This window comes from Porites lutea, chromosome 1, assembly GCF_958299795.1.
Source record: "Porites lutea chromosome 1, jaPorLute2.1, whole genome shotgun sequence".
NCBI lineage: Eukaryota > Metazoa > Cnidaria > Anthozoa > Scleractinia > Poritidae > Porites > Porites lutea.
In genome coordinates, this window is record NC_133201.1 from 26,510,952 (window position 1) to 26,538,806 (window position 27,855).

At 38.6% G+C, this 27,855-nt stretch overlaps 1 protein-coding gene and 2 long non-coding RNA genes across 7 annotated transcripts; 2 read left to right on the forward strand and 1 right to left on the reverse strand.

Moving 5' to 3' along the window:
* LOC140947236 (uncharacterized) lies at positions 1-26,714 on the forward strand. 2 transcript variants are annotated; one of them, XR_012166940.1, is made up of 2 exons: positions 1-253; positions 26,513-26,714. It is a non-coding gene; the product is annotated as an uncharacterized lncRNA (long non-coding RNA). The 2 variants fall into 2 exon arrangements; XR_012166941.1 differs by lacking the exon at positions 1-253 and adding an exon at positions 25,633-26,080.
* On the forward strand, positions 1,501-23,174 carry LOC140947115 (uncharacterized). 3 transcript variants are annotated; one of them, XM_073396218.1, is made up of 17 exons: positions 1,501-1,768; positions 1,860-1,934; positions 3,068-3,421; positions 3,670-3,771; positions 4,094-4,332; positions 4,640-4,818; positions 5,065-5,161; positions 5,635-5,970; positions 6,053-6,170; positions 6,545-6,636; positions 6,823-6,943; positions 7,070-7,195; positions 7,840-8,010; positions 8,202-8,375; positions 8,486-8,550; positions 19,642-19,773; positions 22,518-23,174. In XM_073396218.1, exons 1-17 carry the CDS (start codon positions 1,537-1,539, stop codon positions 22,614-22,616), a joined length of 2,712 nt encoding a protein of 903 aa, XP_073252319.1. In that variant the 5' UTR covers positions 1,501-1,536; the 3' UTR covers positions 22,617-23,174. The 3 variants fall into 3 exon arrangements, with proteins under 3 accessions (XP_073252319.1, XP_073252301.1, XP_073252311.1); XM_073396200.1 differs by lacking the exons at positions 19,642-19,773; positions 22,518-23,174 and adding an exon at positions 9,158-10,513; XM_073396210.1 differs by lacking the exons at positions 3,068-3,421; positions 3,670-3,771; positions 19,642-19,773; positions 22,518-23,174 and adding an exon at positions 9,158-10,513.
* Positions 18,301-24,006, reverse strand: LOC140947227 (uncharacterized). 2 transcript variants are annotated; one of them, XR_012166939.1, is made up of 4 exons: positions 23,550-24,006; positions 20,713-22,957; positions 19,357-19,915; positions 18,301-18,315 (listed from the first exon to the last, which is right to left on the reverse strand). It is a non-coding gene; the product is annotated as an uncharacterized lncRNA (long non-coding RNA). The 2 variants fall into 2 exon arrangements; XR_012166934.1 differs by lacking the exon at positions 18,301-18,315 and having other exon boundaries at positions 19,344-19,398; positions 19,723-19,915.
* Positions 26,715-27,855: the final 1,141 nt, after the last annotated feature.

Genomic DNA, 27,855 nt, shown 5'->3' on the forward strand with positions numbered 1-27,855 from the left:
CAAACCGGTTTGAGGGCGGTTCAAATTGAAACTAACGGCTTCGCTAGTGTTGGGTTTTGTTCGCTCTGATTGTAATTTTAGGAAGAATCTTCGGATTCAAAACATGTTTTAACCTTTAGCGCAAAATTTTAAGAAACGTCACTTGTTGCGCGACTGTGAGGAACCATAATCGATCGCTTTTTTGTGCAACATGTGACGAAAACTTCGCACCGCTGATATCAGATCATCGGCTGGATTCGGTAAACGATTTTAGGTGAGTTTTGTTTTCAATCATTCTTAAGTAGTGCTTGTTTATTGTAGATTACTTGCTACTAAAGCGAAATAATCATAGTTTCGTCGTTGTGTGCTGGGGCACAGTCAGACAGAGCCGCGATTACAGTTCAAGTTGATCATGATGTAAGAAATATAAGCTTTGCGGAACACAATGTGACAGAGGCTGTGCATGGTCTTTGTTAAGTTTATTTTTACTGAAATGATGTTTGGTGGGCATGACGATCGTTTTTTCAAGCGACAAATCAGTTTCTTCGACGAACGGATTCACTCGGGGAAAGCCATACAAGCTAAGGGTCATGACCTTGATCAGAACAGAAATGAAAGAAGTAAATTGTTTAGACACCGGATGTGCATGTGACCAAAATGAAAGTCTTGCTTGACACAAAAAGTCTCACTATTCTAACCTTGAAATTGTTATGCATGAGTCAATTCCAGCTGCGCCCAGAGTTATAATTTATGTTATGAATAGTTTTATAAATATGAAAGGATGCTTTTCAAATAATATCAACAGAAATTTGATTTAATGACCAAAAACGCTGATTCACTTTGATAGCTCCAGATTTCGCTATGTAATTCTGGCTTGATAAGCAATGAAGAAATGCATGCATAAAATCAAGAACATGCCTTTACATGGCCTTTGAGCCAATCTGTTTTCTTTCCCAGTAAAATCCTTTGTGTAGCTAGGAAACAACGTGTGTGTCAAAAGCTCGGGAATGGCCATGGGATTGGCAAATGCCCGGCCCCCAGGCAGCACAAAATTTGCAAATGCCCCAGCCCCGGGACTGACAAGGCGGGCAAATGCCCTGCAGTAGCCTGGGGGGGCGCTGGGCGCAGCTGGAATTGACTGATCCATTACTGCGTTGTTCTGATCATTAAGCACGTGAGCATATTATTTTCCTTCAAAGTAGGGGATTCTTTTTTTAATAGGGGAAGAAGTTTCAATCTTTGTCTACACTACAGTAGCTGGCTTAGCTAGGGTAGAAAAGTTGAACTACAGTGTGCTATATATGGTTGGCTCTGCTGATGGAACTGTTCAAAATTCATTCCAACAAACCTGACAACAGTAAATTACATGTATGTATCCAACATATCCTCCTACCGAGAATGATCAATACAAGCATTTGTCAAATGTGTCAGAAATGATCGTATTGATCATTTTAGGATCGACTCACCAGATGTCAATTTTGAACGGCCTTGCGCATCAATTGTACACGTTAATGTCGTGATTCAGCAGCAATACGAAATTGTTTTGTGAATTGCAATATGGCGCAAAGAGACGGTGGAAGTTCAAAGAGAGTCGGAAAAAAACGAGATCGATCAAGGGTCCTCGCTGAAGCAGCGGAGTTTCTCGCTGCCTGTGAACAAAAGCAAAAGAAGCCAAAGAATAGGACTGCTTCTGTTTTTTGGAAAAACCCGTCAACCGGTTTGAGAACTACTCACTCAAAGTATCGCCCTAGAAAAGGCCATAGGGCTTCGTCAGTTATTCCTGAAGCAGGTGAATTATACTTGAAATTCTTAAACATTTTACTATTAAATTAGGTGGGCTAATTTAGATGGTTTGTATCGGCTTTTTAATATAAAAACAGTGGAGCCAACATTCCAGGATGCTGATCACTCTTCCGACGAGTACCCCGCAGATGAAAAGGATCATGCTTCTCAAGGTAGTTTATACATATTATAGTCAATCAGTTTTCTTTTTTCCGTTTCGTTCTATGGCCAAGGTGTTAAAAGATAAACGCAATATGTCCTGTTAAGTACGAAGAGTCGTTTTTGTCAGTCTGTGTTTGATGATTTTTGTGAACTAGGTTTCTTAGTTGGAAAGATGGGACTATTAATTGTTCATTACCCCTCGAACAAATTTTAAGAGTTTTTCTATAGCATGCTTGCTGATATACATGGTAAAAGCTGGGCATACTTAACCAACAGGCTGTCATTGTGCTTTGACATTGCTGAGAAAATGGATTAATTCCATTGTTGTGTTTCCCAAGTTGTATATTTCCATTTACACATAATTATTAGTTTTTTCCTAGCAATTATGCTTTGAATGTTGCTGGTTCTTTGAGCAGGCAATGTAAAGTCAATCCTAAGTGGGTAAGAGTGTCTTAATTTGCCTGCACACAATTTTTTCCCCACATGGAAAAAGTCCCCTTCATTTGTGAAGTCAAGGTGGCTGGATATTGTTTTCTGTCATGGCCCCTACAGATGCCAAAAAAATAATTTGGCTACATAGCCTTCCATCTTTCCCTCCTGCTTTGTCAACAGAATGCATATATGTTTCAAAAACGGAAGTTAGGAGTAATACAGTCAACTCTCTCTTAACAGACACCTCTATAAGATGGACACCCTTTTTAAAATGGACACCTAAAGTGTGTGCCTGCCTTTCTTTACCCCCTTTATTTACTCTCCATAACATGGACATCTCTGTAAGACTGAGACACTTGGCGGTCCCAAAGGTGTCGGTCATAGAGGTAGTTGTCCAGGCATATTATTTTCTCTGCTCAGCCCTAATTTTGTACCCAAATCTCTTGTTCACCAAGGGGAAGGCAAGATCTGCTCAAATCTGATTTGTACACATGATCGCCTGAAATCCTCAATTTTGGGATGTTATTAACAACAAATTTGATAAAGCTGTGAAGTTTTCTCTAACAAGACGTGTTGATACTTTTTTTTATGATTCAACCAACTAATATTATTGTGTAAATGTATGCAAAACTGTTGGTCCATTTCATTAGGTTATTCTTTTAAAAAAAAAAATGTTTATTTAATTAAATTCAAGTTTTGTTGGTTTTTCTAGACTTAAGTCAAATTTTGAGTGAATGCACTGCTTTATTCACTCAATGTCTTCCATCAACACCGTGGAATGAGAGGATATCAAATGTAGGTCAATCTTGGGCAAGTGTGCGCCCCCAAATCATGAGGGCAGGTCTGGAAAATGAATTTCTCAGAAGCAGTGTGTGTATGGTGTGTATGGAGGCCCAAGGCCTTGTTAAGTGTATTCACTGTGGAATGAAGATCCTGTGCACACAATGTGATGATGAGGAGCATAAGAAAAATCCTCTTCATGATAGAGAAATATTCCATGATGGCTTTTTTAAACCTGTGCCACCCAATGTTTCACTGGACAGCAATGGTGACTTAATTACAGTGGGTATGTGTTGTTTTCTCATTTTTTTTAACTACAGTTGAACGTGCTGACACATAAGCAATCACCCAAAATGTGAAGAATTAGTGATCGCTTACAGGTGCTACATGGAATCACTTACTGGCTCAAACACACAGAATTATTTTGTCAAGGGACAATATCGTAAGATATTTCTGAGTTATTGATTTTTATGGCTCATGGATGTAATTGGTTCTTTTTGGTGTCCGTTTACTTACTATTTTGTTTATTTGCAGCAAAGCATTTTGCACGCAATATGCTATTTTTTTGCCCCAGCTGTACATCTACAGGTGAACCCATGTTAACATCTGAAAATTGCATAGTGGTGACTTCCGAGGGTTAGTTTATTAAATTTGTTATGTTTTGTTGCAAGTTGTTTAGGTTTTAGCTTGAAGGGTGTCCTGCCATCCTGACCTATGCATGGATCCCCATTTTTGGAAGAAATACACTAAAAATGTACTTAATCTCAGAAATTTTTATGGGAAAACATGCCCTCTGGATGGCTAGTGTTCAATGTCTGGCTAAAAGCCTGGTTTTTGTTGCTGTGATTCCAAAAAGTACAACTAAAAACCATTTTTCCCCAGCTTATCACAGTCTTTTTTTCATTTCTTTTATATAATAAATGAAGACTTTTTTCCTTTTGGTCTTTTTTATCTACAGGGAGATATGATGTAAATTTCTGCATCTTTCACTGTAAGGATTGCAAAAATGTCTTCTCACCTCTGGATTCCTCCAATCTAATTCAGGCAGGCTATTGGCCAGGCTCAATTTCCAATACTAAATATGTTTTTTCTCAAGACCTGTTTTTTAAGTGGGATCTATTGCAGAAAAGACTTCCAGGATCATCTGAAAGTGGTTTTTTAAGATCTCTGGAGGATTTCTCAGTTATTAGAGGAAGGGTAAGCTCATTTTACAATGCTTACTGAATAAGCAATGGATAAATTTACAACCTTGAACTTTCTCTGCCTTAAGTCTCTGTTCTTTTGTTTAATGGCCTCTACAGCAAAAGTGATTCCCGTACAAAACAGTTTGGAAGTAACTTACAACTCTGCACATAATACTTCCTTTGTATTACCTTTGGCAGTAGCTAATTACTTTTGATGAAGATGTACCAATGGTTCATTCATATATTGTTGGTTAATATGTACTCAGCCTCCATGTGTATGTATGTACATGTACATGTAGATGTTTTATTCATAATTTCAGGTTGGTGTGATAAATGACACTGCATTTAGCATTGCCTTCAAAGAGTGGAAGTTCTGTCGCCATGAGTTAGACGTCCTGCAATCCAAGGATTTCATGGAGTGCCCAACTTGTGCCGTATTCCAGCATTCAGCTCATGTTGATGGGAATGCTAAGCTTTATCGATACAAATCAGCTGGGAGGTAACTGTTGTTGAAGAAGAGTCCATTTGTTAGTAATATTTTTATTGCTGCTGATTTCAGGCACATGCATTCACAGGTTGCAAAAAATTAATGTGGGACCAACTTAATATTCAGCCATCTGTTTCAGTGGTGTGATATTTGTTATGTTATTAGCTAAAACATGGGTGTTTTATTTTGTTTTTAAGATACATTTAATGTTAATTGGATTGAACTGACAATTAACTTTTTGTTGTTCTATTGTTGTAGGAAAAAAAGAGAATCTTATTATGGTGAAAAGTTTATTCTGGATAATGTGAAAGTGGACAAACATCTGGCGAATCTATACAAGAATGCAAATCAACCTGTGAGACATTTTATTTCTCAGTATTGAATTTTTATGTTGTTCATAACATAACATATTCTTTGTAAATCATTTTTTCATCATCTCAGTAAGTTTACTAAAATAAGGCAACAATGATTTCCAATATAACTACAAGCATTCTATTTTTACATGTTTCTTTATTTCCTGTGCTTTTGTTTTTGCTTACGTTTTGTTTCTTCCTTTCCTGCCTACATGTAAATAAAATGTACCTTTAACATACTGACCTAGAGGAACTGTAGATTTCTTTCTTAGAATCTACAGACACTAGGGTTGTAAACCTTTACTAGAGTTCAGATTGTGCATCAAATGCAGTCATTATCTTCAATTGACTTTGGATTCATGTCTTTGTTTTATACACGAATAAGATGTAAAGTTTCTGTAAGTTTACGTAATAAATAAATTAAAACATTGCCAATTGTTCATAGAGGTATCTCTACATTGTTGCTCTTTAATAGAAGTTGACTTCAAACAGCAAATGTGGTGAGTCTCACTGGCAGGCAGCACGGAACTCCTTGAAGAAGAAGAAGCACATTGATGAAACTGGGCTCTCCATCACTGGCTGTAGACATGCGATTGCACAGCGTGCCGTAAACATGTTTTATGGTGAAGTGTATGGTTATGCCCACTACATCCAAATTACTGACATGATCCCTAGAAAAGTTTCCTTCTTCTGGGAAGACGTTGCTTGTAAGTACTGGCCATGGCTAACCAAAAAGGACCAAAAAACAGCTTCCTCAATGAAGCCGGCATTGTCTGTTATGCACGGAAAAGCTCACAGTTGGTCATGCCAGGTGAAATATTTATTTGCTCTTCTTATCATTAGGATTATTATTATCTTAATTAACACTATAATATAATTTATTCTTGTCTAAGGTGCTCTGGGGAGGTTGGTGGCAGGAGGGTGCTGCTCGTTCTACAGGTGAGGAAGTGGAACAAATTAACAGCTACATCTCTCGCTGTGGATCAACGACCAAGCATATGTGCCCTGAAGGTCCGTGGAATATGACTGGCTTTTTATTTTTTTGATTACTTTATTTTCATTTGTAATAAACTACTCAAATCAGATTGGCTTTTCCCAGCCTGTATATCAGCATTAATAGGACAGTTTAAGGAGACATACACAATAGTCGTCTATGTGCTTATAAATGCTTTCGTAATTCAATTGTTATCATCAAGGTGTCTCTTTGACGTAACTCATTATATAAAAACTTATTAAATTCACCATTACCTCACTTTATTCATACAATGTAATTATTGCTAAAAAAAAAAAAAAGGTGTACATTGTATACAATGACCAAAAACAATGTTGGTCACTGTTATCAATAAATAATCCATATTTTTCTTCATTTAATTTCTATTTTTAAGGTCGTGAGGAGTTGCTGACTGAGCATGCCATGGCTTGGAATAGACGCAAGATCCTTAATCTTGCAGATTCTTTAGCAAAGCGTTATTTAAAGGTGCTTTTTTTCCTTTTGTTTTCCAGTTTCTCAGCTATTGAACGTTAACTAGACAGGCGAGATAGTTGTTTGACGTTTACTTGACAAACAACCGCTTTGTGCTTCTTATGATGTTTCAGTCACTTTCCAAGATTAGAAGATCATTTTCTGTCACTTTTTCTTTCTTCTATTGTCATTTTTGTCAAGGTGAAAGACGATCTTGAACGCCATTCTCGAGAACTCGTTGACTTGGCCAGTGACCTTGATGTGGATGTCTCGACCAGTAAAATGCAAAGTTGGGCCAGTGAAGTCAGAGAACACGCCAAAAGTATTTCTTTTTTTCCATGCCATTTGTCTGATATTTTATTGTCTGTCCTGTCTCTACCAATCTCTTCTTAAGTTAGTTTGTACATACATGTATTGTTTTTTGGTTGTTGTTGTTTGGGAAAAATAGGACTTGACAAGAAATGTGTGTCAGAGACCGGCAGCAATGAACAGAAGTCCTTCGACTTACAGCAGAAAATTGAGTACTCTTCATTTTCTATCAGTCAGAAAGCGCGTAACTTTAATCGACTCGCAGGTTTGTTTGTTCAGTCCTTTACTTTTTTTTCTTTATTAATTGTTTGAATTGCCACCGTGGTTGTACATACCAAACTGCATTACAATATGTATTTGTATTGCCAATTTTCTTTACTCATAGAAAAACGGTTTGACTAAAAATTTTGACAACACATTGCAAAAAGCACACTTTCAGTTCAAGGGTTGATGTGCGTTGCTCCTAAACGCCATTGCGTAGGCTTTTTGTTGTCCAGGAACGTTTGTTTTACTGTTAGACTTACCATAGTTGATTTTTAGACTTTGCTGGTCGCTTTCATATACACTTTCTCCTGGTAAGTACGTACCAAGGGTTTTGAAGACTTTCTGTATTTTGGGTTCCCACTTGTTCTACAGTAAATAAAGACGGCCCCATTTTTTCTTTCTTTTTTTTTTTTTCACGTTCGCAAATGACATCGGTTTTCTGTCAACAACTTAAAAGTGGTGTGTCTTATAAGTGACACTTCCTTAATGTTGTTTAGAAGACATAAGAATAGTGCAAATATGTGTATTGCCATGCACGGACTGGCACCAGTCCGTGTCATGCGTTTGTGCTATTTAATACACAGTGACCTTTTGCTTATCACAAACATGAGAGATGTGGAAGCATCTGTTTTTTCTCTTTTGCAGACAGATCAAAAGCACGACATCGCTTACGATCGAAGATAAGTGCAGAAAAGAACGAACTAACTAAACTGGTTTCCGAGTATAACAAACTTCCATCAACAGTGTGTCCCGCTAACCTTGAGGATGTACTGCAACACAAGTTTCCTTGGGAATTTCCGGATCACAATAACGCACGTATGTGCTTGAAAAATTACCATGCATTTACGGTGTAAACACAAACAGACTTCTTCTTTATAATATCCGTGGATTTAAATACTAATTTAAGGCTAATACCTCGAAAAAAGAATCAAAACTGAAGCTTAAAGCAATGATCTGCGCAGAAAATCTCATTCAAAGCTGGACTGTCTTTGCTTCTGTTATTGCAGAAACACCAGTCCGTGTAAAAAAGCAAGTGGTGGAAAAATATTTAGACGGAGAGAGACTAAAAGAAGAAAAGGCTTTGCTGGAGACAGAAATGGTCGGCTTTCTGAAGTATTACAGGGACAACATCATCACAAGGATTGAGTCAAGAATTGCCAATTTGAATGGACTGCTAGTCGGTAGAGCATTTTCACTTAGCGTTGACAGAATTGCAATAATCTATTTCTTTTCCTCTTTCTTTTATTTTTCCCTTGTAATAACGTTGTTTTTTACCATATTATTTCCTTAGATTTATCCAATACGAATCCAAGTGATGAATCCGCAGAGGCGGCCTCTCCTCTCTGCAACTTGCCGGTGCGTTGTTAAAGTTGTAATCGATCTATCTATACCGATTTAGGGATGTAGATATCATACGAAATTCTTTCGTTTATGCTCTTTCGGTCGCATGGTTGAAAGCGTAAGCGAGATACATTGTACATCCATCATAGCTAACCGTCTCTAATTTTATTACTGATTTCAAACAGTGACTTTTTATTGAATCAATATCAAATTTAATCTCAGTTTGTCCGGTTTGTGTTTAATTATTTCCTGAGCAAAATCTCAAAAGGAAGCAACGATTACCCTTGTTTGCTTAGAACGGGTTCTCCCCTTTCGTTGTTTCTTTGTGTTTGCAACGCTGTATTTTTCTATCGTAGATAGTATTGAAATTGTCGTCCGCAGTGGCGGATCCAGGAGAGGGCCCCGGCCCCCTTCCCTCTTTTTAGATCACACTGAGGCCCCAAGGGCCGAAAAAAGTTTTTTCCAGACCGGGCCGCGCTCCTATCTCCGGGTCTGGATGACCGCCCCCTCCCACCCCCCCTCCCCCCCTTATCGGAAGGTTTGGATCCGCCACTGGTCCATGTTGTGCGCTGATTATTTTATCTATACCCATTTGTGTTTGTTTTTTTCCTTTTCAAAACAGTCTGATCGTTACTCTTGTAAAGATGATAGTGCATGTGTTGTACATGGAAAGATCGCCCTTGCACGGAAAGGACTCAGCTTTGCTAAGACTCAATTACTTCGCGGAATTAAGATGTTCCAGGCGGCGACCAAAGGTGATTACGCGGATTTTCTTGATGACTCTGCTGTGGAAGCAACAGAAGTGGATGCCATGGACGAGCAGTCAGACTCTGTTGAAGTTGACTGGGAAGATATTTCTTTCGATCTGTCTAACCCGGATTTCATGGCTGAATCACTGTCCATGTGTGAGCAACCGGCTACCATTGTTGATGGCGATGTTTGCAAGTGGCTGTTTCCGCCTGAATTTTGTCAATCTAGTATCGACGGGCGTAATGGTAGCAATGCATGTAGCGTCATTTCTCTTGCTGTGACACACTGGTTTCTTACCAGTAATGGCAACTTCCCGGGACCTGGTGCTCTGTCGTCAGAATGGATTAATCGTTTCCATGTGTGTATGATTCTTGGTAACTCAATTTATGACAATGCTCGTCAGTCCTTGCCCCATCGATATTTGACTGCTGCGGAAGCAGCTCAGCTTTTCTCAGATTATGCTGCTGTCAAAGTTGGACAACCATACCCTGTACGTTTAGAAGATCCACATCCTTTGTCTACCCTCCCTGAACAAATTCGTTTGTTAACGAGAGAGAAAAAACCCTGTGCTGCGTTATTTATATATGATGATAAGACCGTTTCCTTTCTGGTTTGTCAAAGCGGTTCTGTCTTGTTTGTCGACTCACACAGTCACCCCCCGTATGGTGCTGCAGTTATTTTAGCGAGTAACTTGAGCCCTCGATTTTTTTCGTGTGTTGCCGAAATTGCCTTGTTGAGTAGTACTACATTTGGCAATTTCTCCCGCATAGCAGTATAGTTAAACCCTAGAGAATTGCCTCACCAACTGAGGTTGTTGCGTTGTTCAGATTCTGTGTTGTAGGTCAACATGGAGGAACTCAGTAATTTTCGTTTTTCCTGAATTGGTGCGTCAATGCCCAGTTCATGAGGTTCTCTATTGTAGCATTACTTTTTAAGAAGACGACGTTTCTATATAACTGACTTTTTTAATTAGCATCCATACTGTTTATACTGTTATATAAGTGACTTTAACTCCGCCTGGACAATACATCGTTTGTATTGTTTTGCCGGTCCCAAGCCCGGACAAAGGAGGAGGGAGATTACTGCCGGATCAGATCACTTTTAAGCAATGTACATGATATGACATAGGTCGTTAATATTACCTTCTTCATACTGTGTTGTCAACGAAACAGTATATACTGCGTGTAAGCCTGACTTTTCTGAATAAATTACCTTTGTAAACAACCTACCTTCTGGGTGTGTATTTTTCCCCCTTATTACTGTTTAAGACAAGTGGGAGTCGTTGCATTTATTTTACTTTGGATGTGTAATTAGGCATTTTACGATGAAGCTCTCTCCTACTTCACTAATTTTCTCGACTTAGAGCGTCCAGGTTCATTGTAGGCTTGCTGCATGCAGTGAAAGAGGGTGTACTTTGAAGGATATCCCCTCTTTTCGTTCATTTCCACTGCTAGACGACCTTGGCAATCAAAACGATGTGAGATCTAGATACCGAAAAAACAAAAAAGCGTCTGCACGGCTTCGCATTCACTTATAGCATTGAAGATGCAACTCTTCTTACTGCCGTTGCTTGATTTCTTTGACTACAAAATACTGACTTTTTCAGCGTCGTAATTTCCAGGGAGGGTAGCACTTGTAATTGCGATGAATAGCCCATTTGCACGATGACGTCATTTCACTACAGCAACCACAATCCCTTTTCGTTTTCCTTTTCATATCTAAATGTGGTAATCTCAGCGAGTTTCAAAAGCCGTAATTTGCACAAGAAAGGAAAACCCTGAAGGATTCTGGTCGTAGTAGTAAATGATGTCATCATGCAAGTGGCTTATTGCTGACCTGACAACAGGCGGCAGGAGATATAAAAGTGCATGGAATAAATCATTTGCAACTTCTATCTTTCATACAAACAGAATGCGACATTGTGTAAATCTATCAGGTGAAAGGTGTTTTTCCACTGTAGATTGAAATTACTGATGGATTATGCCTTAATTCACTAATTATCTCCACCAGGGAGAGAGTGATTTTCTTGTATAACAAAATGCGTGAAAAAGATAATAGGCCACTTGCCGCCCATGGCGTCATTTTCCCACTACTACCATAGCATCCTTCAGGGTATTGCTTTCTTGTGAAAATTAAGGCTTCTGTTATTTCTACCTCACATGGATTAACAAATTGGAATATGAAAGGGGGAACGAAATGAATTGTGGTCTTATTAGTTCTCAACAGACCCATTATCAACACATTTAGTAAAAGTGTGGTCCTCGGAAGCCAATAGACATACTGAACCACCATCCTCTCGCGACTCCTGTCTCAACATTTTGACCTCCTTTGAATCGTATGCAGGTCAAATTTTTAAAACACAAACTGATTAACTTAGCGGCCTTTCCAGTATCGTTGTTAAAAACGGAAACTGTGGTAAACCATACGTCTTAATCGCCGACATTCCAAAACGACTCACCCCGGACGACGAACTGGAATCTAGCTTTCCTACGACTAATCATGGCATAAGCGGTCTTTGCAGAATCATTAGCTCAAAAAATTCATCTGATTAGCAACATTTGCCAATGAGTATTTTTATGGCGAATGATAAAATTTCCGGCCTTTCCAGTATCATCGCCGAAATTGGCAAATGGGTCAAAAATTCGTCTTATGAGCAACATTGAACAATGTCTATTTTCAATATGGCAATTTTAAGGCAGATGCTAAAATTGGCGGTATTTCCAGTATCATCGCCGACATTGGCAAATGGGTAAAAAAATCTTCTGATGAGCAACATTTCACCATGACTAGTTGGAATACAAGCATTTTACGGCAACTGATGAAAGTAGCGGTCTTTTCAGTATCAGTGCCAAAAGTGGCCAATGGGTGACAAATTGATCTAATGAGCAACATTTTTCCATGACTACTTCGATTACATCCATCTTACGGCAAATGATGGAATTTGTGGTCTTTCCGGCATCATCGCCGACCTTGGCAAATGGGTCAAAAATTCATCTCGTGAGCAACATTAATATATTTATCCATGACTACTTTCACCATACCTATTCTACGGCAAATGATGGAATTAGCGGTCTTTCCAGCATCATCGCCGAAATTGTCATCTGCGTCAAAAATTCATCTGATTAGCAACATTTATCCATGAGTAGTTGGAATATAGCCATTTCACAGCAAATGATGACAGAAGAGGTCTTTTCGGCATCATCGCCGACATTTGCAAATGGGTCAAAAATTCATCTGATGAGCAACATTTCACCATGACTATTTGGAATAAAACCATTTTACAGCAACTGATGAAATTAGCGGTCTTTTCAGTATCAGTGCCAAAAGTGGCCAATGGGTGAAAAATTCATCTGATGAGCAACATTTATCCATGACTACTTCGATGATAGCCATTATACGGCAAATGATGGAATTTGTGGTCTTTCCGGCATCATCGCCGACATTGGCAAATGGGTCACAAATTCATCTCGTGAGCGACATTTATGCATGACTACTTGGACTATACCCATTTTACGGCAAATGATGACATAAGAGGTCTTTTCGGCATCATCGCCAACATTGGCAAATGGGTCAAAAATTCATCTGATGAGCAACATTTCACCATGACTAGTTGGAATATAACCATTTCACGGCAACTGATGAAATTAGCGGTCTTTCCAGTATCATTGCCAAAATTGGCCAATGGGTGAAAAATTCATCTGATGAGCAACATTTATCCATGACTACGTACTTTCATTATACCTATTCTACGGCAAATGATGGAATTTGCGGTCTTTCCAGCGTCATCGCCGAAATTGTCACCTGGGTCAAAAATTCATCTGATGAGCAATATTTATCCATGAGTAGTTGTATTATAGCCATTTTACGGCAAATGATAACTAGTTGGTTAGAGGCATTTTACGACAAACGATGGAATTAGCGGTCTTTCCAGCATCATTTTCGAAAGTAGAAAATGGGTTCAACAGGAATCAAGTATTTCCTTAAGGAATCCTCTACGGCAATTAAGGCCTGGGGAACACGAAGCCATTGAGTTCGGTAGTTTGACAGGTGTTGGGCATCGCTCAAGGTTACGTTCATTTTCTCAAGCTCCGCATCTGAAGTTCCACAAAAAGTGGATTTCGGCCATTCAGATTTCCTTATGCCAATAGTACAGAAATTTAGGGGACCCTCCCATTGTCTGTTCTCGATACGTGCCGTAACTATCCGAGGAGTAGCTCCTTGATCTTACCATCCACGATTACTTGTGGTTCACGACTAGCAGTTATTCGACGAAGGTTAGTGGCTTTGTCCATGAAGGCACTTACCCTAAGATCTACTTGTCTTGTTAGTTAGTTTTAGAAAAGTACGACAGAGTTTCTCAGTCAATGCTTGAGAATCGTTTTCGTTTTTATTCCCATGAAATATTCTAATCTTGTTGGCTGTCCGCATATGAGGTTTTCATGACAAAAGTAATGTTTTGTCAGCCCTCAGGATTGCCTACCTTCAATAACACAAAGTTGTTGGAGAAAGGTATAAGAAAGCTGCAATCGAATATGGCTTAGAATTGTGCAGATATCCGAATCGGCGACATTTCTTTTCCTTTTTTTTTTCGAGCCAAACAGTCCCCTCCTAGCAACCGTGATAGCCTTAGAAATGCTTTCTGTAGATAAACATAGAGAAGCAGGGGCCGGATCCAGGATTTTTGTTAGGAGGGGGGTGCACCAGAAAATAGTACCGAGGACTGACGTACATGCCTTGTGACTTGAACCAATTTTAAAAGCGAATAGCAACACGGCTTTTGACTAGGCAACAACATAATGTGCACTGCTGATAAAACATATCATACATATCCGCATATTTTACAGATTAGCGGTTGTATTAGAAATCCGCAGGTCATCTTGAGGGGGTAAGGGGTGCGCACCCCTTCTAACCCTCCTTCCAGACCCGCCCCTGAGAAGAGAAACCACTCCTCCCCTTCTGCCAATTATCCAGTGCTTTTGGTAGCCGTAAACTTTGCCTGTTCATAATACCATCACCTTCCTTCACCATTACCAGGAAAACAATTAAACTGAGCTATTGCCACGGCACAGATCTATAGACTTGAATGCACGTGTATATTTGTCTACCTAACCCTGGCATATCTCGAAGCAGTGCACGTTTCTTTCAGGTTCAATGCTAATAGACTCGACCACTTCCACAAGAAATAATACGTATTTACTGATTGACTTTAAGGGAACAGTGAAACCATTTGTCAGGTGAGGAGACACACGACGCTGGGTTGTGCGGCCTCAGCTGACTAGCTCCGTTTTTCTTTTTGCGAGAAAGTCACACAAAAGTGTTGACCAATCAGAGCGCGCCAATTACAAAAGCGCGATATCAAAAGAAAAACTACCGGCCGCGTTGCATTAAATGTGGCAATGGGCCTTTAGTGTTGGCTCAGGGGAGGAGCAGGTGGGCATTTTTCCAGCAATTTACAAGGAAGAAGGACAATGGACGTACAATGGTGCATGGTGTGCAAGCGGGGAAGAGGAAATATTCTACCGAAGTCATTGCAAGACCAGTTGAAGGACAGCCCAGTGGCGGTTATTTAATGTAGAGCGGCTCTCACGTAGGGGGACAGACGAAAACGCAAGGGAATGAGCCCTATCAACAATTCTTCCTCTTTTTCAACGGTATGGACGTAACCAATTCAACGACCTGCTCCCAGCTGGCTTGTTAGCTCAGTTGGTAACAGCGCTGCACCGCTATCGAAGAGGTCGAGGGTTTGAAACCCGTACAAGGCTGAATTTTTTTCGGGCTTTCTCCTCGCAACTTCAAAACTTGCGTCTTTCACTGCGATGATCTACTTTCATATAATTCTTCGCGCCGCAGTTCACACATATGATTTTCATATATTCATAACTTTAACAGTTTTTTATTTCCAATCTTGGCGTTACGTGATGTACTACAGTTGTAGGTGAGAGCTTCTGCAACGAGCGAACACCATTTCTGTACTAAAGTTTAAACGGATCACTGCGAGGCTTTGCTTACCATTTTGTTATTAGACAGTTAAAAAGACAATTCGGATGTTTTCATATCAACTGTTTGTCTTGAATGAGAGATATGAAATGTAAACGAATGAACTCGCCCACGTCCTGTAATACTATAAGGTACAGCAAGGCGTATTTCCAAATTAATACTGTCACTAACACTTAATTTTGAGGTGACAGCTTACATCATCTAATTCTGCTCGCACTTTGTTAGTATGTGTTCAACTTACCACCGAGAAAGGACATGATTATGGAAATCTTAAGAGCAGGATATCCCCGAAATGGGTACGGCCTAAGAAACGACACGAACGAAAAGTACACAAAGTATGGAATTTGGAAGCCTCAGCCACGGGCGATTGGTTTTGTGAATACAGTAAAAATCCGGGATAAAGAACCTCGCTGGTGTTACAGAAGATGTACACTAAAATGTGCCAGTTAGGCATCCTCTACACAAAAACCTGTTTCGCCAAAAGTTGGAAAAAAGTGCCTTTTTTTCTAAAATCTAGATATTAAGTCAACTATCAGAATCCTCTTAGGACTATCACTCCAACTACATTCTATTAGTGGTTTGTAGATTTAATATAGGAAAAAAAAATGAATATACCACTAAATCCTCTCAGCTTCAATTAATTATTTTCTCCACAAAATAAGAACCTGTTTAAGAACCTACATACCCCGCCTAAATTTGTGCTAATTATCGTTTATGTAAGAACCTGTTTAGGCGAACCAACCTCCCAAGTGTGATAAAATTGAAATAGACACTAGAGAGAACTAAAAAATGCTCAGGCAAACAAACCGAGCCCCCATCAGGAATGGAACCCACAATCGTCCTTATTCCTTCGCGGTTCTATTTCTGCTTAGGGTAACTTGGGAAAATGCAGGTTTTTAGTAGCTGGTTTTTACTTCTGAGCTTATCGAGGTACCAGTCTGTTTAGACAGGAAGGACATTGCTACCAAAATAACGCTTAAAGGTACCCCTGTAGGTGTTACAACAACCTTTCCTTTTTCAAAATACTACTACTAATAATAACAACAACAAGAAAGGTGTGGTCCAAATGCATTAGCAAAGTGGCAGTGTATAAAGGAAGCGTACAGGATAAACGAAATAGCGCCAAGCTTTCTACAGTGGACAATACCTATATCCTTTCAGGCCTAACATTCACGTTCTCTTTTCCTACACTCTACACCATCCATTAAAGTCAAGTCAAGTCTTCTTTAAAGGAAATTACTTTCCTAATTTCACTGGTACAAGCAGGGTAAGGACAAAGAGCATGTTAGCAAATGTTAGGACTGAAAGGGTCAAGGGGCCAGTTTTACTTTCGCAAGATGGGATCTTGGAAGAGCAAAAAAACGACCTGAGGCCAAGACTCTATTCTCTTCCACATCTCCCAAAAGAACAGGTGCAAGCACCTTTCCTTCCCGAACCCAAGTCAGCTGTACAACATCATAGCCCGAGGGCACTTGCTTTCCATGGAGCATCCGGCGCCCACAGTGTAAGTAGCCAACAGCAACATTGAGATCGCCTTGCCTGTAGATGACAACGGTTGGACCTTTTGACAGTCAACAGCACCCAAAAAGAAGAAAAAGGAGAAGGTTATTATTTATAACAAAAATTTAATCCTTTGATTCAATTTGTGTTAAAAAGGATCCCCATGATCTTTGGACACGTTTATTTTACTACTGAATGTGTGGCTAGCTCTGCCGGTGGACAAGGAATTCATGGCTGGGCATATTGATCTGCCTTTCATGTTGTTATAGTGTATTGGCTTAAAACATGATACCAAACTTGTGTTCACATACAGTCCCTACACATGGCTCCAAAAGGAATATGTGATATGGTGTAAATACCTTCCGTTTGTGAAGCTGGCTGAGATGTCGCTGACGTGGACGACTGGGCGTTTTTACCTGCATTTCAAAAGCAAAAAAAGGTAGAAAAAGGTTTCTTCATCTATAACTGTAATGGCTTAAAACATGACACCAAACTTGTTTGGACATACTGTCCCAAAACATGGCTCCAAAAGGAATATGTGACATGGTGTAAATACCTTCCGTTTGTGAAGCTGGCTGAGATGTCGCTGACGTGGACGACTGGGCGTTTTTACCTGCATTTCAAAAGCAAAAAAAGGTAGAAAAAGGTTTCTTCATCTATAACTGTAATGGCTCAAAACATGACACCAAACTTGTGTGGACATACTGTCCCTACACATGGCTCCAAAAGGAATATGTGATATGGTGTAAATACCTTCCGTTTGTGAAGCTGGCTGAGATGTCACTGACGTGGACGACTGGGCGTTTTTACCTGCATTTCAAAAGGAAAAAAAGGTAGAAAAAGGTTTCTTTATCGATAACTGTAATGGCTTAAAACATGACACCAAACTTGTGTTGACATACTGTCCCTATATATGGCTCCAAAAGGAATATGTGAAAAGGTGTACATACCTTCCGTTTGTGAAGCCGGCGGAGCAGATGTCGTTGACGAGCACGACTGGGCGTTTTTACCTGCATTTACTAGTAAAAAGGAACAAAAAAGAAAGGCATGACATGTCGCACCGAATTTGTCTACAAAATGTGTTATCGTTGAAATAATTTCTGACGCTGACGACTGGGCGTTTTTACCTGCATTTCACAAGAAAAAAAAGAAAAGAAACAGAAAGGTTCCTTCATCTGAAACTATATTGCCTTAAAACATGGGACCAAAGTTGTGTTGACATACAGTCCCTACATATGGCTCTAAAAGGAATATGTAAAATGGTGCAAACACCTTCCGTTTGTGAAGCTGGCTGAGCTGATGTCGTTGACGAGGACGACTGGGCGTTTTTACCTGCATTTCAAAAGGAAAAAACAAGGAGAAAAAGGTTCCTTCATCTGCACCTGTAATGGCTTAAAACATTATACCAAACTTGTGTTGACATACAGTCCCTACATATGGCTCCCAAAGGAATATGTAAAATGGTGCAAATACCTTCCGTTTGTGAAGCTGGCTGAGCTGATGTCGTTGACGAGGACGACTGGGCGTTTTTACCTGCATTTCAAAAGGAAAAAACAAGGAGAAAAAGGTTCCTTCATCTGCACCTGTAATGGCTTCAAACATTATACCAAAGTTGTGTTGACATACTGTCCCTACACATGGCTCGAAAAGGAATATGTGATATGGTGTAAATACCTTCCGTTTTTGAAGCTGGCTGAGCAGATGTCGTTGACGAGGACGACTGGGCGTTTTTACCTGCATTTCAAAAGGAACAAAAAAAGAAAGGCTTGACATATGGCACCGAATTTGTCTACAATATGTGATATCGTTGAAATAATTTCTGATTGTAAAGCTGACTTGCACGAATGAGCGTTTTAACCCTAGCTAACCCTCATTTCATAAGGAAAAGAGTGCATTGTTTGGACAAGTCACCCCATACTTGTAAGCATAACCAGTTCTTTCACATCATTTAAAAAGTCACCCCTGTTACTTGCTTGCTGAATGTTCAGACAACTACGCTGTTGTTTAAACTGGAAAGAATTCCTAAGTGTCTTTGCCTAGCTTTCACAATCATTGTAAGGAAAGAAAGATGTGATGGTATACATATTGCAGAAAATTCCGGTAATGAAAAAGAAGGAAGCTATTTTAAAACGCAGTAAACAATATTAGGCAAAGAGTACATTTAATTGAGTGTAATACGGTAAAATGAATTCTTGCACAAAAACGATTTCTCCCTGGTGCTTGAAAAAGGTTGGAGAGATAAAGAGATGAACATTTAAAGAATGCAGTAAAAAGGAAAATATTTATTCATACCCTGCCAAAAATAAAAATAAAAATAAAATGTTTCTATCTCAATGTTCATTGAAATATACATTTAACATTATACCCTTTTTGCTCATCTTTCATGAAAAGCAAAAAAGAGATGAAAGGAATGGAAATATCCAGAACCGAAAAGGGGTAGCTAGGGCAGAAGAAGGTCAGCTAATGATGATCTCAGAGTCCCTTGTGTGAGTCATTTGCAAATTTAATGAAATTACTAGAAGACAGAGTTCGAAATAAAAACAGTAATATTAACTAACAGCAAAACTTTAATACCTTTTTTTTTAGGTGTCCACTTTGGCATACCATGGGGATGTCCTTTACATATATAAAGAAAAGAACTTGAATGAAAAATCAGCCAGAATAAAAATAATGAATTGTCATTAATTTAGTATTTAATTTTATGTGGCTAAATTTAGGAAAGGGTAACCTAAAGACAATGCTAGCGGGTCACTGGTTGAGCCCCAGGTAGACAGGTTTGTGCAGGGTGGCTGCTCCATCTGCACAGGCTGGCATGTGATTGCATATCTAAGCTATGATTTGCTTTCCTGATCTTTTCAGATAACTGCTATTTACCTTCAAGGCACATGCACTCAAGCTAATCTTGTCAATAAGTACACTTATAAAGAGAATGAAGCATACCTAGGAAAAACTGCGAAAACATTTGGAGAAAGAAACGGCCCTCATCAGATGGTGGGTGCTCTTTGGAGCCATCTCCAAGAAATTCAAAAGCTTTCCCCGGTGTGGCATTAGGGAAAATTGAATTTCCCTTGGCATGTTTGCAGTGGTATAAAACCACTACATCATAATCACAGCCCTCATGCAAACAATCAGCCTATAATGCAAAGTTTATATTAATGATAAAGTTTTTATATCAATTACTACCAATAATGAACAAAAAATACAAACCTAAGTGATAACTGAAAATACCAATGATTGATAAAAGCAAACATACATACATACAAACATACTTGTATTCTGGGTATTCTGGGTAGACTGTATTTCATAGAGCACTCAGTTCATTTAAATGAAGAGCACACATGCATACATACATAGCCTTTATCAAAGTGTCTAATTGTTCTAGTGCCTCTTGGCACTAACTGGGGACACAACAATAATTTTATTTTGTTCTTGCCACAAGTATATTTTGGCTTACTCCACAGAGGGTTTTTGTTTAAAAAACAACAACTATGTAAATAGTATGGGTGCTTCTCGTGAGTCGTAGACATTTCTCCTAGGGAAACATCCCCGGTGACAATTCGAGCTAGGAGAAATGGCTGTATTCACAGGCCTCTTATTTTCTAAAATGTATAAAGCATTTTGTAACCTTGGCTAAAGAAGATAAGTAAGCATTCAGGATCCTCTTTGAAAAAAAATAGGTGTCTTATCACTGAAATATTATTGCAATGTAAGGGTACATAGATTTTGTATAAGGAATAAGTTTAAATACCACCACATACTCTCAGCTAAAATGTATTTTCTTTTCCTTCACAAAATGAGAACCTCTTTAAAAACCTACAATGTAAGTGCTCATTACCTTTTATGTAAGAACCTTTTTTGGCTAACGTAATTGGGAAAATACAGGTTATTAGTTGCTGGTTTTTAGTGTATCTCTACAATGTAAATACCTACTCTGTATTCGAGTTTCTCCCTCTCATGTGTGGGAGAAATCACTCCTCGCTTCTTCACCCTCTCCCAGTCCTTCTTTTTCTTTTCAAATGTATAGTCACATTCCCTGTTCCTGCACTTCTTCACAGCTACAGGGCAATCTTCATCACAAGCTGGGCAGCGCTTTTCCCAAAAAAATATCAGAATATGATGAAATGAAAAAGAAGAAAAATAGCAAGTGCAATAACAACAAAAAGAATTACAGAAATTACACATATTACTTGCAAACCTCATTCAATTGATTTATTGATATTTAATGCCTTTTTACACATAAATGAAAGGAAAAAAACATTACATTACATGAAAAATACATGAAACTAAAAATAATCTCAAGAAGCCATGAACACTTATAGGTGAGACTTCCTCTTTACATTACTTTTTATTAATGACTTATATACTCATATAAATAAAGAACAGCTTATAATATTAAAGTAGTTTACAAGTGTATAGAAAATATTAAAAAAAAGTTAATCGTCAGTCTGATAACTAGTAATAAATTACAAACGATATATTGAGTGTTCTGAAAACTTATGAAATTTGATTACCGGTAAGTAAACGTTTACAGTGATTTTACTTGACTTGTGAAAGAGATAGTAACAACTAGTGAACAATAGCAATAGAAAAACAAAAGAAGACAATGGAATTAGTGCATACGAGTGCTCAGTATTGTACTACCTATTTCACGAGTCAAGTAAAATAACTCTAAAGGTTCTTATGTTGTTTGATCTAATTATTGAGTGAGGTAAAGGGTTCTAAAATTTCGGTCCTTGGTATAAGATTTTAAATTTTTTTATGTTTGTTCTGCAGGTATGAGGATGATATGACTTGGCATATCTAGTACAATAATCCTTGACTTTAAGTTTGAAATAAATTTTGAAGAGATAGGTAACCAAGTTTTTGAAAAATGTTTTTTTTGTTTTTTGTTTCTTTATTTATTTCTTTATTTTTTGGGTTTACTGGGGGTCCTGTAATCTGCAGCACAGATTGTTTGAACAATTCTTTTCTGTAACAAGTAGATTATATTGATAATGTTTGTGGGATATGTAGAACTCCATATTATGTTGCAATATGTGAGATATGGATAGACTAAAAAAAAAAAGACAAAACCAAAAGAAACGATTTTTTAGTTACATAGGACCTTGCTTTAGACAACATCCCTCTTGTTTTTGAAATGTTTGTGCAGACAAATCTCGCTGTTAACAAAAGAGTTAACAACATGCACTAAGAAAAAAATAAATAAATAAAAAAAGACCAGAAAGACAGGTCAAGAATAGAGGATGCCCTCCACTTTCAATAAGGCCATCCCCCTTTTTTTTTTCATTTAGCGTCGAATGCGTTTACTGAGATTGGGTTGATCGGTCAGATAGAAAAAAAAAAAAAAAAAAATCACAAGAAGTCTTGGAGGCCCTGATGTTAAAGGTTAACATTCACATAATATTTGGATTGACAAAATGCACAATATACTGTAAAAAATGCTCCTGTTTTTGTTCCTGTTTTTCTCTATGCTGTTACTATGCTCATTTTTCAGACCAAAAGAATTATTTCAAATGAAAAATGGTTTAACTACATTGACTCACTACCTTTTCTTTTTGACAATGCCAAAAATTTGGGTTGGTCAGACGACGCCAAATGGAAAAAAAAATGGGTGGCCAGAGCAACATAGTAAAAAACATTAATGAATAACACATAATATCAATGCAGTTTGAATATCAGGTAAATGACTGACTCCTATATATTGTGACTACCATATTTTGCTATTGTTGTGGCAGGCTAACCCAATAGGTAGAGCACCTGACTACAAAGAAGGTTGCAGACTAGATTGCCATGGCTGGAAAAGTACTTGGGGTCTTACAATAACTGAGAAATGAAGGTACTGCCTTTGCCCTGCAAATGGCTAGACCTTCATGTGGTTTGTATGACCACTGCAAGGAATAAAAGTGGTCCTGTCTCTAGTAGAAACAAAAATGCTGTCCTTAATAAACACTTTCCTGTTTATACATTGACAAGCAAAATAAAGTGCCTTTATGGTGCCACCGTAGTTGTTAGTAAAATGGCAATCCACTGTAAAACCTTTGGTGACCTGTATGTGGCCAACTCAGGAAAAGCTACATGATGAAAGCTCAGTATGACAGCAAGTTAGTAGCTGTTATCTTGAATAAGTAAAATCCTGAAGTGGCATCTTGAAAAGGTTACATTGCTCCAAGGAAAGCTGCAGCAGATGAACAAGAATGTAAGTTAATTTAGAGAAACGTGATAAAAGAGGTATTTAAAAAGCATTAAAGCCACAGCACTACGGATATCCGTAGAGGTAATTTGAATTTTTGTACATATTCTAGAAAAAAAGACTACTTTATTTACTGATATGGCGAACTATGCATCAACGTCAGTGTGGAATAAAAATTAATAATCAAATTGATAGAAAAGAATTGCAATAATCACTATAATTGCTTAAATGCCGAAGGAAAAAACTATGCTAACAGCATGCTGATTGAAATTTGAATGCGGCCTCCTTTGGAGTTGTCAGCCTTTGAGTTACAGATCATTGATTATCTGTTGTCTCTCGCCATGTCCACATTCTGATGATCATAAACAACCTTTAAACCGAGAAACAGTTAAAGCAAATGTCAATGGATGGCCACCCCAACTTCGTATGTAGCGTACGTTAGTTACTACCCCTGGATCTCCAAAAGTGAGTCTAGCTGCAGTGCACGCTGTGGCCATGCAATGCTTTCATTATGAGATAAGGATACGAGAGAAGCAAGGGTTTGCTTCCAGTATTATCGAACGATCATTAAGCTTACCTTGCGAGTTTTGGATGAAGAAACAGACTTCCCTGGAAAGCAACCAGATAGAAAGTTACTTCTAAGTGACTTGTAAGTGACTGTTAATTTTGACCGGTAGCGGCTCGATTGCAGTATCGCGAGGACTGGCGGAGTTTTCCCCTCGGCTACCAAAACGACCTACTTTAAGCATCGTTTGCGGTTTCATCTATAAACCATGACCCACTGTACAATATTTTAATATAACTGAACAATTTTGAAAAACCTTTTGGAGCAGAATCAGCTTGTGTAACTGTTACAGGGGTTTCTGAGGGATCCGCCATTTTGAATGAACCATCAATAGCAAATTATAATACTATTAGGCGAGGAGACCTGGGTAATAGCAGCAATCCTTATTGCTAAAATGATCAATGCGATCATTTCTGACACATTTGACAAATGCTTGTATTGATCATTCTCGGTAGGAGGATATGTTGATGTATCAGGCGGTGTGCGTCACGGCCCACAAAGGTTCATGGGTAAAACTGTTACTGTGCCTCATTTCAATCGTGACACGGTCGAGTTCGCATCTCGTAAGAGAAATGAATCAAACCCAGGGATCAAAACACTGCTGCCTTTTCCGAAAAACATTACTGAAGAGAGCGATTTCGAGAATTTTCATGATCTCATAGTGGCCATAAATGCTTGCTATTGGCTTCATGAGGCAATTTCAAGAAGTTTATCGCGATTGGGAGACGATCGTGCGATCTAGCCGACTTTGAGCGGCGACTAATTTCCTGCTTCTCATAAGATTTTATGTACTGTTTGGTTTATATGTATGTTTTTATCTCATAGTGAAAGAGATCTGTAGTTCATACCTGGATTTGGTTAACTAAAAAAAAATTCGTCCATTAGAAGTGTTTATATATTTGATGGACTTTGTTACGGGGGAGCACGTGCAAACAGCAAGGTGAGAAATCGTCTCTCATAACAATTTTATTTTCATCGACAAGTTTATATTATTTTGAAAACAGTGCCCGTTTGAAATCCTTGTGCGCAAATGAATCTTCTATCAGGCAAGGGGAAAACAGACCGAAAGAGCCGAACAGCTGCAGCACAATCGGAATTTCACCGAAGCTACAGCCGCAGAAATGCGGTCATTGAAGTGAGCGCAGTATATCGACTTTGTTATAAAGTAAAACCTAACCTCACAGTTTTAAAATCCTGTATGATGTTTTCTGGATCTTCGATAATGGTTTTGTGTTTTGGTAGAGATTTACAACAATTTATTCCCTCACATAAGTTTACACAAAGATTTGCATACACGTAGCACACACCGCATGCAAATTATTTTAAAGTCGCGCTTTCAGTTTTCGCACTGGGTTATGAAAAGTGTTTTGTTTCCAAAGGTTATTACAATATTCAAACTTATTTACCTTTTGTGCTTTAAAATAGAGCAAACTCTTCCTGGATTTGGCGTTACTCGCTTCACGTCGGCTTCCGCTTCGGCATATTTTCTCAGCCCGTTTCCCGCGAGTTGTGCCATTTGGCTGAGACGATGTCTTAATTCCAAGACACTTTCAACGGCTCATAACGGGAAAACTAACAGGGGTAGACCCGGGTAGACCCCAAAATTTGCAAAGAAAAAAGGTTGAAGTAACAAGATGGCCAAAATAATTCGATAAAACCGCTAACAGTAACCAGCAATAAATCCAAGAAGAACGGCAAAAACAACACTCAAATCATCATGGCGGCCTACACATGACTGAGCAATTCAAACTTGTCGCAAACGCTCAAGAAAGCAAAATATTTAAAAGTAACGCAACTGCTCTCACGATAAAGTGTTCCAACAACTTTTCACGGCGGTATAGTGTCGAAATTACCAACACAAGCTTGGAATAAAGCGAAAATTTCACCACGTATACCTCTGAAAACAGCTCTTCCCGAGCGCGAAAATCACTCTACAAATGACGCATTCTGATTGGTCGAATCTCGTGACGCACACCGCCTGTGTATGTATTAAAGCAGATTGTTTCATGCCAGGGTAAGCAGGGATGTAGCCTGTGTACAAGCCCCCCTCCCCCCCCCCCCCTCTCCTCAGTAAGAATCAGAGAAGGGGAGTCTGTGATTCACCATTGGTAATCGTGTATGGAGGCCACGTGATTTTTCCTGGAATATGTGGAAAATGATTTGATTGGCTGTTATTTGTAGATCATTACAGTGTGTACATCATGAAATTGAGGGATTTTGATTTGCTTTAGGGCCTGTCATCAAAACTCAAGCAAAACAATAATGCTAAGGTCACGTTTCACACTATCATGAACTCATGAGTCATGTCTGACTTGTCAACACTTTATTTCAAACTAATGACTTCCCGTATCCAGTGGGAAGGCTTGCATAAGAACATGGATCTTTTCCTTCAATATGGGCTTGTAAGAACATTTTTCTTGCTTGGTATAGAGTAATCCTATTTTAGAAATGTCTCACTCTCTCAGTTACTCGATGGAAATAACACGCATGCACCGACATTTTGAGAACTGGAATGACATGAAACATGAGCCATGGAAATTTTGGTCAGCGGAAACAATTTTTTTTTAATTTATGCAAAGTTATTCCCATTCACGATTAGTGACAGTGAATCACAGACGCCCCTTGTCTGATTTTTACTAAGGGGAGGGGGTGGTCTGTACACAGGCTAACAGGGATGTCGTTAAGAGCTGGCTGCCAGCTAGTTCAACCAGCTGAAAAAGAGCTTACCACCAGCTGAATTTGCAAACCAAACCAAAGGCATAGGGGAATTTTAGAGATGCAGTAGAGCAAAAAAGCCGGCTTGACCTGTAACAAAGCCTGCTTATCCATATATTTCATTAACGAATCGATTATTTTAAAAATAATGATATCCTTTTGAGTGGTTTGCATCATCAAAACCATTGTTTTATTATTTAAGGATGGATCAAATATTCTACATGAAATCTTGACATGATTCTGCTGTTAATTTTGTTTAGATGTTGCTGCATTTCAATATTCATTGTATCACTGTACTTACAAGATGGATCTGATGGCTGAGGCAACAACAGTGACCAAAGATAAGATTTACATTTTTTTGTTATTGTAACACAACAACTTTAGTTTTCACTTAAATGATTTGTCTTGTACAGCTGTTCATTTGCTATTAGCTAAAATAAACATCTGTATTGGCCTTGAAAATGAGCTTTTTTTATTTCATTGAAACTTGTCCAAACTAAGTAGGATGGAACCCTTGAAATTTGTTGTTCATTTTCAATGGTGAAATTTTGTACGTCATGATTGTAGCCTGGAGGAGATACAGTACATGTATTCCAGATGAATTTTGTATTGCAATGACACTTTTTTTGTCATTAATGGCCTTATTTACACTGTAGTACACCATACTAAAGTGCAGTCATGTTAAAATGCAGACTGTGCAGACTGAAGATTTTTTTTTAAATAAGCCCTGAGAATAGTAATTAACAGTTAATGACGGAGGCTGAGTATCTTATGAAGAATTATGGAGATCGAGGAGGGTGTTATCCGTCGAGGCCGTAGGCCGAGGCCGATAACACCCTCCGAGATCTCCATAATTCTTCATATGATATGAAAGCCGAATTCAATAACTGTTTTATTATTCATTCAAAATAATTCCAAGTTTAAAAACATAGCTAAAACATGCTTACCTCCATCGATCCATCGATGTTCAGTTCATCTTCGATAGTGTGCGTTTAGGTTTGTCCAGCTCCGCAAATATTCTCCAAATAGCAGATGTCGCCCTTCGAGTTGTCTTCTTGCTGTTCTTGCCGTGTTTTTAGCTATTTTTTCGCCTAGTTCTTACTCTTGAAACGAGTGAAATGTCCGCCATTTTCTTAAGTTCACAACGAAAACAACTCAACCTCGTCCCCAGGTCTTCTTGGTTAACGGTGCCTTAACCTGCGAAAACGCTGCATTTTTGACGTCATTTCCTCGTTAAAGTCAAAATTCTTCCAAATTTGGTCATCAGTAACTGGTTATGGTGAATTAAACGTGTGCTTTTAGCCAATCAGAATTGGGGAAATATTTTGAATGAATAATAATTAGGGTTAAGCACTGACTTGAAAAACGGTTAGCTTTTATTTAGGGTTAGGGTTGTTGCTACATGTATATAGCTTCAATTTAACCAGCCAACAAATCCTCAGTGATGTATTTGATTTAACAGTCGAGAGTAGTTTAAGACTAAATTTTCATGGTAGCCATGTCTTTGTCTTTCCCATGAAAAATAAGAGAGGGCCATAATTCATGGGTAATGAAAATGTCATCAAAAGCCATTTCATTTTTTCATGACCCATTAATATTCGAC

Coding starts and splice junctions, on each gene's coding strand:
- LOC140947115 (XM_073396200.1), top strand. CDS start 1,537: ATGGCGCAAAGAGACGGTGGAAGTTCAAAGAGAGTCGGAAAAAAACGA. Junction 1,935..3,067: donor AAAGGATCATGCTTCTCAAG/GTAGTTTATACA, acceptor TGGTTTTTCTAG/ACTTAAGTCAAATTTTGAGT. Junction 8,376..8,485: donor TTTGAATGGACTGCTAGTCG/GTAGAGCATTTT, acceptor TTATTTCCTTAG/ATTTATCCAATACGAATCCA.